Source organism: Fringilla coelebs (genome assembly GCF_963513975.1).
Source record: "Fringilla coelebs genome assembly, chromosome: 2".
Taxonomy (NCBI): Eukaryota; Metazoa; Chordata; class Aves; order Passeriformes; family Fringillidae; genus Fringilla; species Fringilla coelebs.
In genome coordinates this window covers 111,775,399-111,790,663 of record NC_140029.1, presented here as the reverse complement: position 1 = coordinate 111,790,663, position 15,265 = coordinate 111,775,399, and the positions used below count along the sequence as shown (strand labels likewise).

General features: G+C 46.9%; 1 protein-coding gene across 1 annotated transcript; it reads right to left on the bottom strand.

The window, feature by feature from the left end:
- Nucleotides 1–7,955, bottom strand: ACP6 (acid phosphatase 6, lysophosphatidic). Its single transcript, XM_084226078.1, has 10 exons — nucleotides 7,646–7,955; nucleotides 6,107–6,235; nucleotides 5,887–6,017; nucleotides 5,157–5,236; nucleotides 4,346–4,433; nucleotides 2,778–2,910; nucleotides 1,970–2,073; nucleotides 660–755; nucleotides 295–460; nucleotides 1–180 (listed from the first exon to the last, which is right to left on the bottom strand). The coding sequence occupies exons 1-10, from the start codon at nucleotides 7,838–7,840 to the stop codon at nucleotides 46–48; spliced, it is 1,257 nt and encodes a 418-aa protein (XP_084082204.1). The 5' UTR covers nucleotides 7,841–7,955; the 3' UTR covers nucleotides 1–45.
- Between the last annotated feature and the right edge of the window lie 7,310 nt (nucleotides 7,956–15,265).

The window sequence follows — 15,265 nt, the reverse complement described above, 5'->3', positions numbered from 1 at the left end:
TGTGACAATAAACTAACTTTAATTTTATGACAGCTTAATTATGTGTTAAGTTTTCACATTTGTGTCCACTTTGGAGCATAGGCTACAGTACTTCCCTGGAGTGAGTGAGTACCGTGAAAGAACTTCCAGAAATTCTACGAGTGGGCAGAGACCTGCTTTACAGCCTTTCACCATTTGCTCCTGCAAGGCAAAGAGACAGAATCACAAATATTGTGCACTGCCAAAGCCCTTTTTTGCTGCGTAGTGGAACCACAAGCCCAAGATTTGTAGGAGGGACTTGCCACAGGATCTTACCTTTCCACAGTAAGTCACACGCACAAACCACTCCTTGGAGCGCCGGTGCTGATACAGTTCCAGGGTCACATCAGCAGCATAAGGTGGCCACTTGTGATCAAAGGTGCCCAGTGCCAGCAGGATAGGAATAATAGTGGAGTCATGAGAAGCGTAGAGGAAGAGCTTTCTGGAAAAAAATTAAAAAGGAAAAGACAGACCTGGAATATCAGCTGTGTTCCTCCATGGATATGCAGTAGCACTCATGTTTTTTTTAGCAGGTGAGCACTCCTTTTAATCCCACACATTCAATGTCTTTCTGAACCAGTTTTTCACAGTGCCATCAAGTTAGAATTTATAACGATTAGAGAAGGAGTTCTGTGCTGTACCTGGCTTTTTCAGCTGGATTTGAGGGATTTATTGCTGCTCTAATGTTCTTCTCTAAGGTATTGAACAGGAGGCCAATACTCATCTGAAGCATTTCTCTAGAAAAGAAGCAGAAATAAATTTACTAGTTTTAAAACTTTCACACAATTATAACGTGAAAACTTGAGAACCTGCTTTTCTCTTATGATTTAATCACCTGCATTGAGTGTAGCTGAGAACTATTAAGTGCAATTAATATGGCCAGTTTTTAGTTCACCTGTTGTGTAGTCACCACTCAAATGTGACTGCAGAATGGGAGAAGAGAGGTGTTAACAAACAGTCTCATGAGGTGTGGCCATGTAAATGACAATCTAGAAAGTTCTCTAGACTGTTCTGTTTCCCTAGTATGGTTTTTGAGTGCATCGATTTCAGCTAGGGAAGATTACTGCTGCTAAACAGCAGCTGACGTGGTTGGGGTCTTTGGTGAGGAGAGGCAGTATTCAAGGAGGTGGTTGTTGTATTTAAGTTGTATTTAAAAAGTAGTTTTTATCCTCTTCTTAAAGAAAGAGATGATCTTTATACAATATCTGGTGGGAAGAAACTCCCTCTACCTAATGAATACATCAGTGGAAATGGAAGGTGTGTGTGACTAACTCTCCTGGGTGTTGTGGGAATGGGGTAAATCAGTATTTCATTACCTGAGATCTCTAATACATGGCAACGAAAAGACAGTCCTATACTACCACCTGAGAAGAGCTGGTGAATGTGGCAGCTGCAAATGAATCTGAAAGGAAAATGACTGCTAGGCTAGCAACTCAGCCAGCCTTTACAAACAACTGTGGAGGAGGTAATTAGCTGCACGTAGCAGCAGATTCTCTCTGCAAGTAGTTACATGTGTGCAGGGCCTGGCATCACTTTTTCCACTAGCGCCAGCGCTTCTCAGCCGAGCTGTGCCATCCCTGGGATAAGCTTCCCAGGCAGGAATTTGGACTGTACTTGTGCAACTGCAAGGGCAGCCTCAGGGCATGGGCTGGAAGCATCTTCTCTTTTCTTTTGCTTTTGCCACTGGTTCACCTAAACCCCTGTGGCAACTGAGGCCTTCACTGCCTACCTCAGTGGCATCTTGTTCTCCTCAGTGTGCACTCCTTTTTCCTAGGACTCAAGGCACTGAACTTTACATTGAGACAGCTGAGACACAAAAGTCATGAGTGGGCTCTGGTGGGGGAATGCAGCAGATGGGAAAGTATTTCTGTCTGCTGAAGTAAGCTGGTTTAGCACATCTACCCTGGGTAAGACAGCCGCTGAGGCCAGAGGCATGGACACAGGCAATCACCTGGAACAACCGCCTTCCAGAAGGAAAAGCATGGATTCAACACATCGGCGCTCCACTGTCTGCTGGAAGCTCTTCAGCACAGGGCAGCTTGACATATTGTGCACCTGGAAGGAGATGCAGCAGAGTGGCAGGGTTTGACCCTTTTTGAACCCAGCCTGGTGACACATGGATGACTGCCCACAGAAAACAGCTGCTCGTGTCACACCATTTGTACGACAGTACTGTACTACGATACTCATGTGAGGATTTTTAGGATGGTTTTAAACACACAGACTTGCTCTGTGTACCAAAAGGATGGATGTTTGTTCTTTAGGATCCAATTCCATGGGGAGTGTAACACAGTGAGCCATTCAGCTGGCAGACCAGTTATCATTAGCTCCAGCAAAAAAGAGACACTAAGGACGGGTAGAAATGTGCCCAACTTCCTTCCAGTGGCAGAAGCAGTCTGGCTCACAGGTAGTGTGCTGGAACTGGGATTAAGATGACTGTTAGGTGCTGAGTGCCAAAAAAGCACTGTATAATGGGGAAGCAAGGCCCAATGTAGCTCTACATTACACTTGAAAGAAATACTGGATTTCAAGGTAAGAACAAAAATACTGGAGACAAGTCTGCATCCCTCCTACAGCAAGGCTGACCCCACAACTTGATTTTTCAAAAGACCATGCTATTTCTATAAGCATTCTGGGTTTCATAGAAAGCTACTGGAGTGCACATTAGTATCTGTGGGTGCTGGCACTGGGATTTCCTCCATGTGTATAGCACGGGGATGTTTCTTTCTGTGACAGTGCAACAGAAAGGCCCAGCTCACCTCCTCAGCAGAAATGTTATCGAGGAGAACAAAAAAATCCACACATTCATCATCCTTAATGCACATCTTCTTCTTAATTGTTTTCAAATCATCAGAGACACCTGGCTGGTGCATAGCATTCTCTGTCCTATCCCTGTAAAGGAATTAAGAAAACAGAAAAATTTCACACACCAGGCTTTCTATCTTTTGTTTTTCTCATCACCCAGCCCAGTGGAGTTCTCTCACATCAGTGAGGGGTAGAAGAGAAGCGGTGCAGCACACTGAGGGATTCCTGATGTTGGGATTCTGAGCTGCAGAAAGGACAGATGCTGTATGCAGATTTCAAGGATCAGAGCTGGCTCTCTGCTCTCACAAAGGCAGGAGGAAAAATTAAGATGAGATGTGAACACCCCAGAAGTGCCTCCCATAAGCAAGGGCTGTGTATCAGCTAACAGATCTGGTCATACTGGAACAGTACAGGTCTGTGTCTTCAGGGAGTAGCCTTTAACTACCTCATGAAAGAAGCAGCTTTGAACTGATTACTGTATGGTGTGGGAAATGGGAAACACCTAGATACTCGCTTGTAGTTTAAATCCAACTTTTGTTTTGTTGGAAGCCATTTGGATCTTTATACTGCTTTAAATTTTATTTTAAAAAATTTAGCTGAGAATATCTGTGCTGGCCATTGTACTCCCTAGGTAGCCTACAAGCTGAGGCAGTGCTTAGTGCAGCTCAAAAAGTCTACCTTAATATGGTGACAAAAGGTGCAGTTGGTGGGCAGAGGGAGGCAGGGAGCAGCAGACCCTGCAGTTTACTCCTTTTCTGGCAGGTGATGTTATTTAAGGAGGCTGAATATGCTGCTTCTAGGGACTGTCACCTCACCACTGTCTAGACCAATCCTGTGCCTGCAGAGTCAAGCTCTGCATAGTGAGCTCTTACAAGTGAATTCTGACAGCTCTTGAATTTTGGGCAAAAATATGCTAATGTACAATCTAGCCAAACTGTAATATATCTGCCTCTCTTTTTCATTTTCTGCCATGTGCCCAAAGCTGGCACAGGCATTTCAGAGTACCTGACTCCACAAACATGAGTGTTCTATGTAAGATCTTCCTTATTTCACTTCATTAGCCTTCATTAAATGTGTCAAGGCTGAGTGTATTTCAGTTTCTTCAAGGTATGAATGCGACGGGAGTGTTGAAATAACCCCCAAACCAGAAGCTGAATATAAAAAGGAGGCCCAATATGTTCACACTTGAGAGGCTTGTTAAGGGATGTAGATGACATTAATTCTGCCCTGCAGCAATGCTACAGACTAGCTGTACATTAGCTAGTAATGAATGTTTGCTAGACACAGACTAAATTAAACTGGTCTTTCAAGGAAAAGTCTCTATTTTATTTTCTTCTGCTGCCACTGCCTGGTGTATAATTACGCTTACCAAGTATTTTATACAACTAGCTAACCATTCCCAAAGAACAGAAAGTGGTAGGGAAAGAAATTGGGAAATGTGAAGAAAATGTGCTGTTGTAAATTACTACTGCTGAAACGAAACAGCAGTGAAATCATACGGGGAGATATTGCTGGCAATTACCTGGTCAAGTCTTTCAGGCGTGGGCAGTTCTGGTAATTGGGGTAGAGCATTTCAGAGCGTGCTTCATCAGTGACAATGACAGCAGGTCCTGTGGAACAAGAAGGAAGTTTCTGTGATCAGTAGTGCATCTGTGTTTCTTTAGACTGCTTTATAATCACTCCCACTGTCTGTGCTCAAGTCCAGTGTTACAACTAGCAATTTCCCCCAAGCTATCACCTGCAACACAAGCCACTGTACTTGTTTCTGTGAATTTATTTCCACAGGGATGCCTGCTGTGCACCTTGTAAAGCTTCCCGGTTGTGTGTTCATTTTTCTTAGCACCAAAAATTAGTCGCTGTGTCATGAAGTGTAAGGAGCTCTGGCAAGTCACTTCTACTTGTTAGTGGAACTGAATGTGGAAGGAGCAAATGTGAGATCTTTAAAATGCAGAGCGTATTTTTAGAACAAGTAGTTACCAACTGCAGGATACAGGTGAAAGTTACTCCAGACACTGAACTTGTATCCAAGACACTTGGGTTTCCCTGAGAAACCTTTTTCTGATGTGTGAACTTTTTGGCTTCTTGATTTTGAAGAGGGTTAACACTAACCTCCTCAGCAGGTCTGAAAGAGCAGCGGAAAGATACGCAAAGAGAGGGAACAAGTGACAAGCTGGTGAAGAATCTACCGGACCAAGAAAACTGGGGAAGGGAGCCAAGTGCAAAGAACCAAGGAAGAAGTAACAACTAGGAGCCAGAGAGAGTTAGGATGCAGAAGGTGTGAGCATCTAGGGAAGACTAAGCAAGGAAAGGCACTATTCAGAAGTCTCCCCAACCTTCTTTCTTCTGTTTGTACAGCCCAGCTAGCACGCAGCGTGTGGACTCCAGATTCCGGACAATATTAGTGGAACGGATGCTGAAAGAGAGAATGAAGTTTGTAAGGCAGCACTTCCTCCTTCATGTTAACATGGCTGTACCTGGGGAGGGCTTGCTGGAACTGAGGATTCTGCTTCCACCATGGCTTTGGAAATCTGTAGTGGGACTCTTCTTTTTTCACTACAGATATCTTAGGTAGACACCTATAATCCGAACTGCCCTTTAATTCCATGTCAGAGATAGTGGAGATAACAAACTAGCACTTCTCTGGTGTGATTTTTTTTTTTATCTCATCCTAAGCCAGATGCTCTCAGCATTACTGATGTGAGCAGCAGGGTTTGCTTCATCTCACTGAACTTCAGCTGTTTGCAGTGAGTTAAAGTGTGCTCCAGAAATGCCTGTTTCTCTTTGCTCACCATGAAAGTGCACAACAGCACTGCCAGTGGCTCAGCCTAGGTGAGATGAATCTGTCCCTGGCATCACTCTCAGGACTGCTGGGCAATTGGATGCTTTGTGTCATGAGTGATTTCTAGTGCAGATTCTGCAGGCTGAGCAAAGATGAAGGCCCAGGGGGGCCAGACAGTTTGCTGTGGGGTGAAGAAGGATATGCTATCCAGTCTTCCCTAGCACAAGGCTAGCGGTTAAGAGGCAGGAAGAAAGAAAGGTCCAGGAGGGACCTGAGAGACTCACAAGACCTCAGCAGGCTTAAATGTTGGTGAAAGAAACTGGACTTCTTCTATATAGTTTCTCCTCAGCCGTTCCCCCAGGGCAAATGTCTGCAGCATACCCACTTTTGTCAGCTGTCCTGCAAGTGCACCACCCTAAGAGCAAAGAGAAGGAGAGGTCTCAGTGGGCCATGGAAATAAAGTCTACAGAGGGAAGAGGAATCCACCAGCAAATATACTCTCACCTTCAAGCAAGTCTTTCGGTATTTCTCATCGAAGAGCGAGGGAGGTTGAGGTCCTCCATTTAGGTCTGTCACCATGTAATCAAAAAAAGTCTTAGCAGGTATATCTAAAAGAGTAGGAAGCCATTCCACCTGTTTCAAAACAAACAAACAGCTTCAGAGGAAAACTTTCAAGGCCATTAAACCAAGGACTTGTAAGAGCATTTTAAACTAAAGTTGGAGTATTACAGCATGCTGCCTTGCCAACAACACAACACAGAGACAAAAGGATCTCTTTACACAGCTCATAGAGAAATGAGTAGTGCTACTCCCTGGATTTGCAGATCTGATGTGCAGGAAATGCAGAACTTGCTTTACAGGAGAAGAATCTGTAGGAAATGACAATTGCTGCTCTTTGTTACACATCGAAAAGCTGCTCTAGGAAGCCTGAGCTAACCCCTGCTGGCACCCCAGGCCACCTCAGCGGAAGCTGGGAAAGCCAGCTCCCTTGTTGTAACACTGAGGCAGGAGCCACATCTTTGCTGAGCACCTGTTCTGAGGTGCAGAACCTGGCCTTGGAGAAAAGCCTCAGGATGCCCATCCCTGTATCCTGCCCCTGAGGGCTCCCTGCAGTTGTAGCAATTGTCCCCTCTGCTGTCATCTGTCCCACTAACAGCTATTGCTGTTCCACTTTAAAGAATCACAGAATTAATTAGGCTGGAAAAGACCTCTCAGATCATCAAGCCCAACCTGTGACTGAATACCACTGTGTCAACCAGGCCACAGTGCCACGTCCTCCAGTCCTTCCTTAAACACTTCCAGGGACGGGACTCCAATACCTCCCCAGGCAGCCCATTTCAATGTCTAATCCCCCTCTTTGTGAAGAAATTCCTCCTAATGTCCAACCTGAGCCTCCTGGGGCAGAGATTAAAGACTGTCTCCTCTCATTCTGCTACTTATTCCCTGGGAGAAAAGCCTGACCCATAACTGGCTACAACCTCTTTTCAAGAAGTTGAAAGAGTGATAAGGTCACCTCTAAGCTTCCTCTTTTCCAGACCAAACACCCCCAGCGCCCTCTGAGGCTTCTCCTAACACTTGTGCTCCAGACCCTTCCCCAGATCCGTGGCCTTTCTCTGGACTTGCTCCAGCACCTCCATGTCCTTCCTGAATTGAGGGACCCAGAACTGGACAGGACAATCCCTGCCCTGCTCCTGCTGGCCACGCTACTCCTGATCCAGGCCAGGATGTCACTGGCCTCCTCGGCCACCGGGCACGTTGCGCTCAGTTCCGTCGCTGTCAAACAGCACCCCCAGGCCTTTTTCTACTGGGCAGCTTTCCAGCCACTCTTACCCAAGCCCGTAGCGCGGCATGGGGTGCAAGCTCCCAAATTCCTATGCTTTCCCCACGGGAATTACTCTCGGTATCGCCTCGGGAAGGGGAATAAACGCCAAACCACCACGCTGCCGGGAGCGAGGCAGGAGCTCAGCGGCAGGTACGCCGCCGGCTCAGGGCTGGGGCACCTCCGCACCACCCCTGCCCCGTCCCGTCCCGTCCCGAGCTCACATGCTCTGCTCCCGGGATCGGCCGCAGCGGGGTGCGTGCCCCGTGCCGGAACACGACCTGCACCAGCTTCAGCTCCAGATACTGGCGCCGCCCGCACTCGCTGTCGCCCCACTCAGCGGCCGCCGCCGCCGCCCGCCGCCGCTGCGTCCAGGCGGCCAGGCCGCCCAGCACCCACAGCCGGACCCCCCAGCCCATGGCGGCCTCGCCGGCCCGGCCGCACCGCGGGGAACAGTGGGAAGCGCAGTCCCCAACTGAGCCCCGCCGGGAACCCGGCACAGACGAGGACCAGGCGAGGACTGCGGCTCCCGGCGAGCGCTGCGCAGGGCAACCAGGCGGCGGTGGGTGGGACGGGCCGCGCCCCCGCCCCGATGTGGGGGCACGGCCGTCGCTCGAGGCTGCCGGTGTTCACGTGCCTCCGCTCGCCGTTTTCGTTCCGTTATCTGCCCCGGGGGCCAGTGTGCACGGTAACCCCGTGTAGCGTTCCAGGCTCGGGGAAGAGTCCGCTGTAAAAGGACCTGGGGCGCTGGTCACAGCGATTGAACTGAGCCCGGTGTGCCCAGGTGGCCAAGGAAGCCAATGGCATCCTGGCCTGGGGCAGGAATAGCGTGGCCAGCAGGAGATGGGCAGGGATTGTCCCTCTATACCCAGCCTCGAACGCTGTGTCCAGTTCTGGGTCTCTCACTTCGGAAAGGGCCTTGAGGGGCTGGAGCGAGTCAGGGGAAGGGTCTGGAGCGCGAGTGTTGTGAGAAGGCAGTGAGGGGGCCGGGGGTGCTGAGTGTGGAGAGAAGGAGGCTCAGGGCGGACCTTACTGCTCTACAAGCACCCGAGAGGACGGCGTGCCCAGGTGGGGCCTGGCCTCTGCTCCCAGGGAACGAGGGACAGGAGGGGAGGACACGGCCTCCAGCTGTGCCGGGGAGGTTCAGGCTGGACACCAGGAAGAATTTCCTCACAGAAAGGGTGATTGGAGATTGGAATGGGCTGCCCGGGGAGGCGTTGGAGTCACCGCCCCGGAGGTGTTCAGAGAGCAGGGCAAGGGTGAAGGAGAAAGAGGAGGGACAAAGGCCAGAGGGAGGAGCCGCTGCAGGTGGTGTGAGGCTGGCACAGACAGCAGGGCGTGCAGAGGGGTAATTTTGGTCGCCTTGTGTCTCTCAAAGCCCTGCAGTTCTGAAAGGGTTGCCTCAGTTTTCTGAGCTTAAGAATACGTGAAACACAGAGGCACAACAAAAGCAGAGAGAGATGGAGAAAAATATTTCAGAAGCCAAGAAAATAACAAATGAAGGAATCAACCCTGAATCTTGTGTTGCAAGAGAGCTAGGGGTCAAGAATACTAAGGGGAGAGGGAACAGGAAAAAGTAATTAAGAGGGGGAGGGAGGGAGGGTGGAAAGGAGATAGAGGTGATGTGGTAGAAGTGACCAGGGAGAGAGCTCACACTGAATTTATTTATATTTCCACTCAAATGTTACCCTGGAAGAAAACCCTAGTTCCTGTGAAGTTGTGAAGCCTGGGACTGCAGGGTCCCTCCTGGGTGGCCCTGGCTGTTGCCAAGCAGCATTACTGGTGAGATATATTTTAGAGTACACCACACCACAGCAGGTGCCTGCAATTAGAGGAGAAATCTCCAAAATAGCAGGCGGCTGTCAATTTTTTAGCAAATGGTGTTGCCCTGGTTTTTTTTTTCCTTTGTCCAACTGTGTAGATATTTATTCTAAGATGCACCATCTTTACAGAAACATTTTCAAAGGACCTGTTATTTTTACCCTTCTGTTGCTTTTTGTGACCAGACGAGGAGCAGAAGGCTAATCCAATGGCCACCAGGGGTGAAATTTTTTTCACTGAAGGAAAGTAATGAGCTCTAATGAGCAAGCAAGTTTCAGGAAACTTTCCACTCTGAAAGCACAGCGCAAATTTCCTCCTAGTTGGAATTTGACCAAAATTGCAATGATTGCTATCTTTACGAAATATTATGATTGCTATCATTTGCCTTTTACAGCGCTGCAGAAATGTATCACACCTCAGAACACTCTGGTTTTATAAGTTTGCGTTTACATCTTCCTTTTTTTGAAGAGGAAACTGAGTCATAGTGAGCTTTGTAGTTTGACCAAGTCACACAGTCATTGTGTGGCTGATAAATTGATAAGGTGTGAGGCCTGAGTTTTGTAGTTTGACCAAGTCATGCAGTCATTGTGTGGCTGATACATCGATAAGGTGTGAGGCCAACTAGCATAATTAGATTTTTTTGTTCCACAGTGTGGATTGAAATTAAATAATGCTTAAAAAATACCCACAAAAGAAACAATTTAACGTAATGAGTTGTTGTGGTTTATTGTTTTTGGGACTAAGTGAACACCTTGTCCCTGAACAAAGGTAAAGGATGGCCAGGTTGAATGGGGCTCTGAGCAACCTGGTCTAGTTGGTGTCCCTGCCCATGGGGGGGTTTGGAACTGGATGATCTTCAAGGTCCCCTTCCAACCCAAACCATTCTATCATTCTATGAAAGATCTTTATCTTATGGTGTAAATCAGAGATTTACCATAAAATGTTTTTATGGTAGAGGCACTAACAACATCTGCCCCTTAGGGAGGTGGTTTTATTTCCCCTGGATTGGTAGGGGTCAGAAAATAGACATGTTGCCTTGACTTCTTTGGTTCCTTTCCCAAGCACATTTTGCCCAGTGAGGAAAGTGAACTGGAAACGTTCTCCCACAGCTCTTCACCACACAAGCTGCAGTGGGGCTGGGAGCCTGGCTGCTGGAGAAGGGTGGCTTAACCAGCCTGGCGTGACTGCCCAAAGTGGGCCACAAGCAGCTCCTGCCAAGCGTGATATCTCTGTGTGCCAGCCTTGTTTTGGGGCAGCTCCAGCTCTGGGTGGAGTACGGGCTGCTCTGCTGTAGCACAAAGTGTTTTCCTGCCCTTCCAAAAAACTTCTTCCACTCCAAAATGTTCCCATGGGTGGCTTTCTGAGTGCAGTGAAGGTGCTTTCACTCTGGTCCCTTGAAATGATCACAGGTGCTGAAATCTCAAATGCAACATGTTTGTGCAGGGTTCATGTTTGGGATCATAGGCTGCAGCATCCTGCAGTCAAAAGAGCTTTCTCCATTCCCATCTCTGGAGCTAATGGTGGTGACTCTGTGTCCTGCAAGGACTGCTGACCATAGTGGCTATTATAAACCAGTCAGTCTGGGCATGGAAGCTGTGTTGCCTTCACAAAGGGCTGAACTTTATAAATAAATTGTTTGAGTGTGCTGTGCAGCTTCCTGTGGAGCCATATCTCTCTTGTCTCCTCCAGTCTGTCTGTTGTGGTGAACCTTGTAGCCAGCTGCTTTGTGAGCAAGGCGCCTGGGGAAATGGAAGGAATGTTTCCACTCCTAAAGTCTGTGATCCTTTGGGGTGGATTTGGCAAAAATAAACCCCTAAATGCCACCACAGACTGAGCCCTCCCTGCAAGGCACCATTCATGGTACGCTGTACAGATCTGACGCATCTTGTCTCATTTTCTGCATGCTTTCACATCAGTGCTTTACCTTCCAGCAGTGAAATGATGTGTGTCGATACACAGAGGTCATAATTTAATTTCTGAATTCCTGCAGGTTTTGTGGGAGAGTCCTGGAAGTCAGACTTGTCATATTTAGGGCTGGCATTGTGAGGGGATTTTTTGAGATTTTCTTTTATGTACTTTCGAACAGGTCAACAGACAGTTAGTAGTTTCCTGCCTCTTTTACCTGGGAAGATGTGGCTTTCCCTCACTTTTCTTTGTCATTTCCAGGCTTGGGCATTTGGTCATTGTCCATGTGGCACTGGGAGGGCTGGAAGCTGGCTGTGTGCTGGCGACGGCCCGACTGCCCCAAGGTTCAGCCCCTGCCCAGTAACCCAGAGCAGAAGATGTATTCCCTGCCTTCTGCTTTTCTTTTGTTCCAACTTTGTCATCCTAAACTGGATGATGCCTGCAGCCATCTGCTGCATTTGGTAGTGTGCGGCATCATGCCGACTCAATTATACGCCGCTCTGGGAGAACAGCAGGCTGGTTTTCTCTTCAGCTTTGAAAGAGTGTTTTTCCCTTGCACAGGAAGGCTCAGGGAAGTAGGAGCCTCCAGAAGCAAGCTGGATAAGCTGTTCCCAGCCATGTCAGGTGGACTCTTCGTGCCTGTGCAATCCAGGTGTGGCGGGAGAGCTGCCAGTCTGTCACCGTGCCCGAGATGCTGCATCCTGGGACTCGGTGTTCCAGTGCTGTGGTAGATGTACTCCCCTGTGGCAGCACTTAACCATTTGGCACTTCTAAGCTTTATCACCTCATTTACTTTTCATGGATATATATTAAACCAAGGCTATTTCTATTAGACCAAATGTTTTGGGATGAGGTGAAATTAAAAAGGAGATGGTGCAAGTATAAATTACATTTGCTTTTTTCAAAACAGCCAGAAGAGAAGGGCTGCAAAGAGATGATGTTGAGCCTTACAGACTTCTAGCAAAGTTGTTTTGTCATGCTTTCATACTCAGAGAGAAGTGACCATGCAGGAGGATTTATGTGTGTGATTCACCCTGTGACATCAGTCCTCTTCCTGTGGTGGACAGAGGAGACATAAGCGAAATCTGGGTTGAAATCTTGGTGGTTTGGGGGTTTTTTGGGGTTTTTTCCTTCTTTTTTTTCTTTTTTTTTCTTTTTTTTCTTTTTTTTTTTTTTTCTGCAGGTTTAGGATAAATTTTGAGACTCCAGGACTGCTTAATGTTTTCTTCTTCACTTCCCCTGCAGGTAGTGGACTTCATAGGTTTCAACATGCAGCCACTCACGTTTGCTGTTTGAATCCTTCTGGGCTGTCCATAGTGCCCTGATCCTTTTTCCCCTTCAGGGAATTTTCCTCTTCATTACATGAGGATGAGGGTCAGATCAAGTGGTGGGGAGCTAGAAAACAGGGACTTGTGCTATTTCCATTTAAGACATTTCTGGCCCCACCAGCTGTTCCATGCGTGTTATTTTCAGAAGGGCAGTAATCCACAGGAGGTCAAGAGGGTAGAATTGTGTGAATATATTGGGTGGAGGAAATCAAGACGCTTGGGAGTACCAGGCCTTGTCATGACTGAGAGTCTGGATCCCAGATGATTCTGGCTGGGAGAACTCGGACAGTTCTCAAAGAGCTGCTTGCATGGCTAGGAAAGGCTGCTCAGCTGGGTTTGTTAGCTGTTTTCAAGAGTCATCTGTGTTTACACTGCTGGCAGGACCACCTGTTCTCTTTTTTTGAACAATAATATGTGTGTGTGTGTATATATATATATTGCTGCATTTCTGCATTTATTTTTAGCCCATTCTAAAAACCCCTGACAGGTTTGAAAGATGCTGTGGATTGTGAATGGTGCCTGGCGGCATTGCTCACATTGATGGTTGTCAGAATTCCCATGCCAAATCTCTCCTTTGAAAGGTTTATAACTCATCATCTATTCTTGGTCCTGCAGCTCTCATACCCTGGAAAAAATAAAATAAAATTAAAAAACAAGGAACTTCTTAAAAACTACATTCTTCCCTACAGGTTTGTGGAAATCAGACTTGTTGATCTAAACAAGAGCTTCTTCAAAGCAGACATTGAGTCTTGTCACTTTATTTTTCAGCACCTATTTGCAAATGTGTGGCAGGTCTCTTTAACGTGTTTCATATGGTCAAATGGAGAAGCAGTTTTGCATTTCAGACTGATACAAGCACTGGATGGTAAAATGTCAGAGAGCCAACAGCAGTTAGCTCCCCACCACCAGCTCGGAGGAAGCATAAAACCAACTGAATTATGGCAGAGGTTGGGCAATCTCCACATCTGGGGTGATGCCAGTTGCAGAATCACAAGGTGAATGCTCCTCTTATCAAGAACTAGCAGAGACATGAGACATACTATGGTTTTTTTACATTCATAAACAAAGAATGTGCATTTTGCTATTTTGTGCAATCAGCAAGAGAAATCCAGTACAAAGCAGCAGTTGATAATTTTAAGAAATACATAGTTATCCCTTATTAATTGCATGGTCCATAGTTTGGAAGTGTCTCCCATCCATGCAGTGCAAAGCAGGTTGCAGTTGTTAATCTGCACCATTCCCTGGTGAAGTCTTATGCACATCCTGATGATTCCTGGTGCCCACCCAGAAGAGACAGTGTTGGGAGGAGATTAAATGGAGTGCCCTGGTGCTGCTGAGAATCCATGGCAGAACAGGCAACAGCACAAAGGAATCTGACTCATGCAGCAGTGCTAGAAGGAGTGAACTGCATCTCTTCTGAGGGTTTTCGCAGGTTTGGAAAGCTGTTGGAATGTTGGCTGCAAACAGTACATTTGTATGCAGGCAGTAGGCACTAATTCAAAGCACAAAGGTAATGAACTTGAAACTGGGTCCTGGCGCACAGTGAGGAGCGTGGAGGGAGCACTGGGAGCTTGAGCTAAATCAAAGTCAGGGTAATTTCTCATGCAGCATTTAGCAGGCCGCTCAAACTCAGATTATCTTTTGGCAGATGGGAATAACACTTACTCCCTGTCTCTGCAGGAAGGCTGTGAGGTAGCAAAAGTACATGCAGAAGGCTTTGTATATGCAAGACCTCAGCTGTTTTTTCACACTATGTTAGTAGCTGAGTGACAGATACAACCTTTCCTTCAGGCCTTTTCTGAGAGCTCCAGACCCTTATGGTTATCAAAACACTGCTATTACAAAATGGAAATAGTTGGGTTGCTTTTGTGCATGTTGCATGGGTACATACACAGTGTTGCTGAAGACAAAGAGTTTAAACTCTTACCCTGATTTGTCTTCCCCAGCAACTGATTTTTCTGAAGACACAAAGGTTTTTTATTCTGGTTCCTCTGTACATTTATTGCCTATCTCAGGTCATGGCATTCCTGTGGGCTCTCACCACCTCCTTAGTGGGAGGCAGGGTCCACTACATTTTTTCAGGTGGGAATTTCAGGCAGGCAAAGCCAAAGATGACTGGCCTGTTGTCAGACGTAAAACTTCTTGGCGTAGGAACCTGAGGTCACTCTCCAAATTTCCAGGCTGGTGCCTGAGCTGCTTGTCCAGGCTCAGTGTTATCTTTTGCTGCTGTTCTGATCCCATCTGTCTGTCAGCTGTACCAGCCAGTGCTCTGTGGGTATTTATGCTGCTGCCAGTTCTCATGTCTCAATTGGGAGTCATTTAATGTGGGTGACTGAGATTCCTGGAGGGGAAGAATTTGAAGTATCCCAGACAATGGTATGGCTGACATAGTTTTTGTCGTAAGACTATGTTTTAGTATTAATTTTAAGGATTGTTGACACACATGAGTTTTTCTTGGGCTTCAGGGTCTGTGGTTTCAGCCATAAAATAGGGTCAGAGGCACAACAGTCTTGGTATTGGAGTTTAATATCCTTCTCTTGTAAAATAATATAATAAATGGGGGGAGAAACATATGTTTTAAAATCTCCAGTGATGGTGAGATTTTAAGAAAGAGGCAGCACAACATTTTTCATTATACATTTGGCATTTTTGAAGAAAGATTCCTGGTAAAACCTGACTGCAAGTCAACAGAGTCAACACCTGAGTCAGAGAAGGGAAAGGGGCAAGTCTCCCTCAGTAAAAAACTTGATTGCATGTTCTCTTACTCTCAATTACCCTAATTTGAAGTGG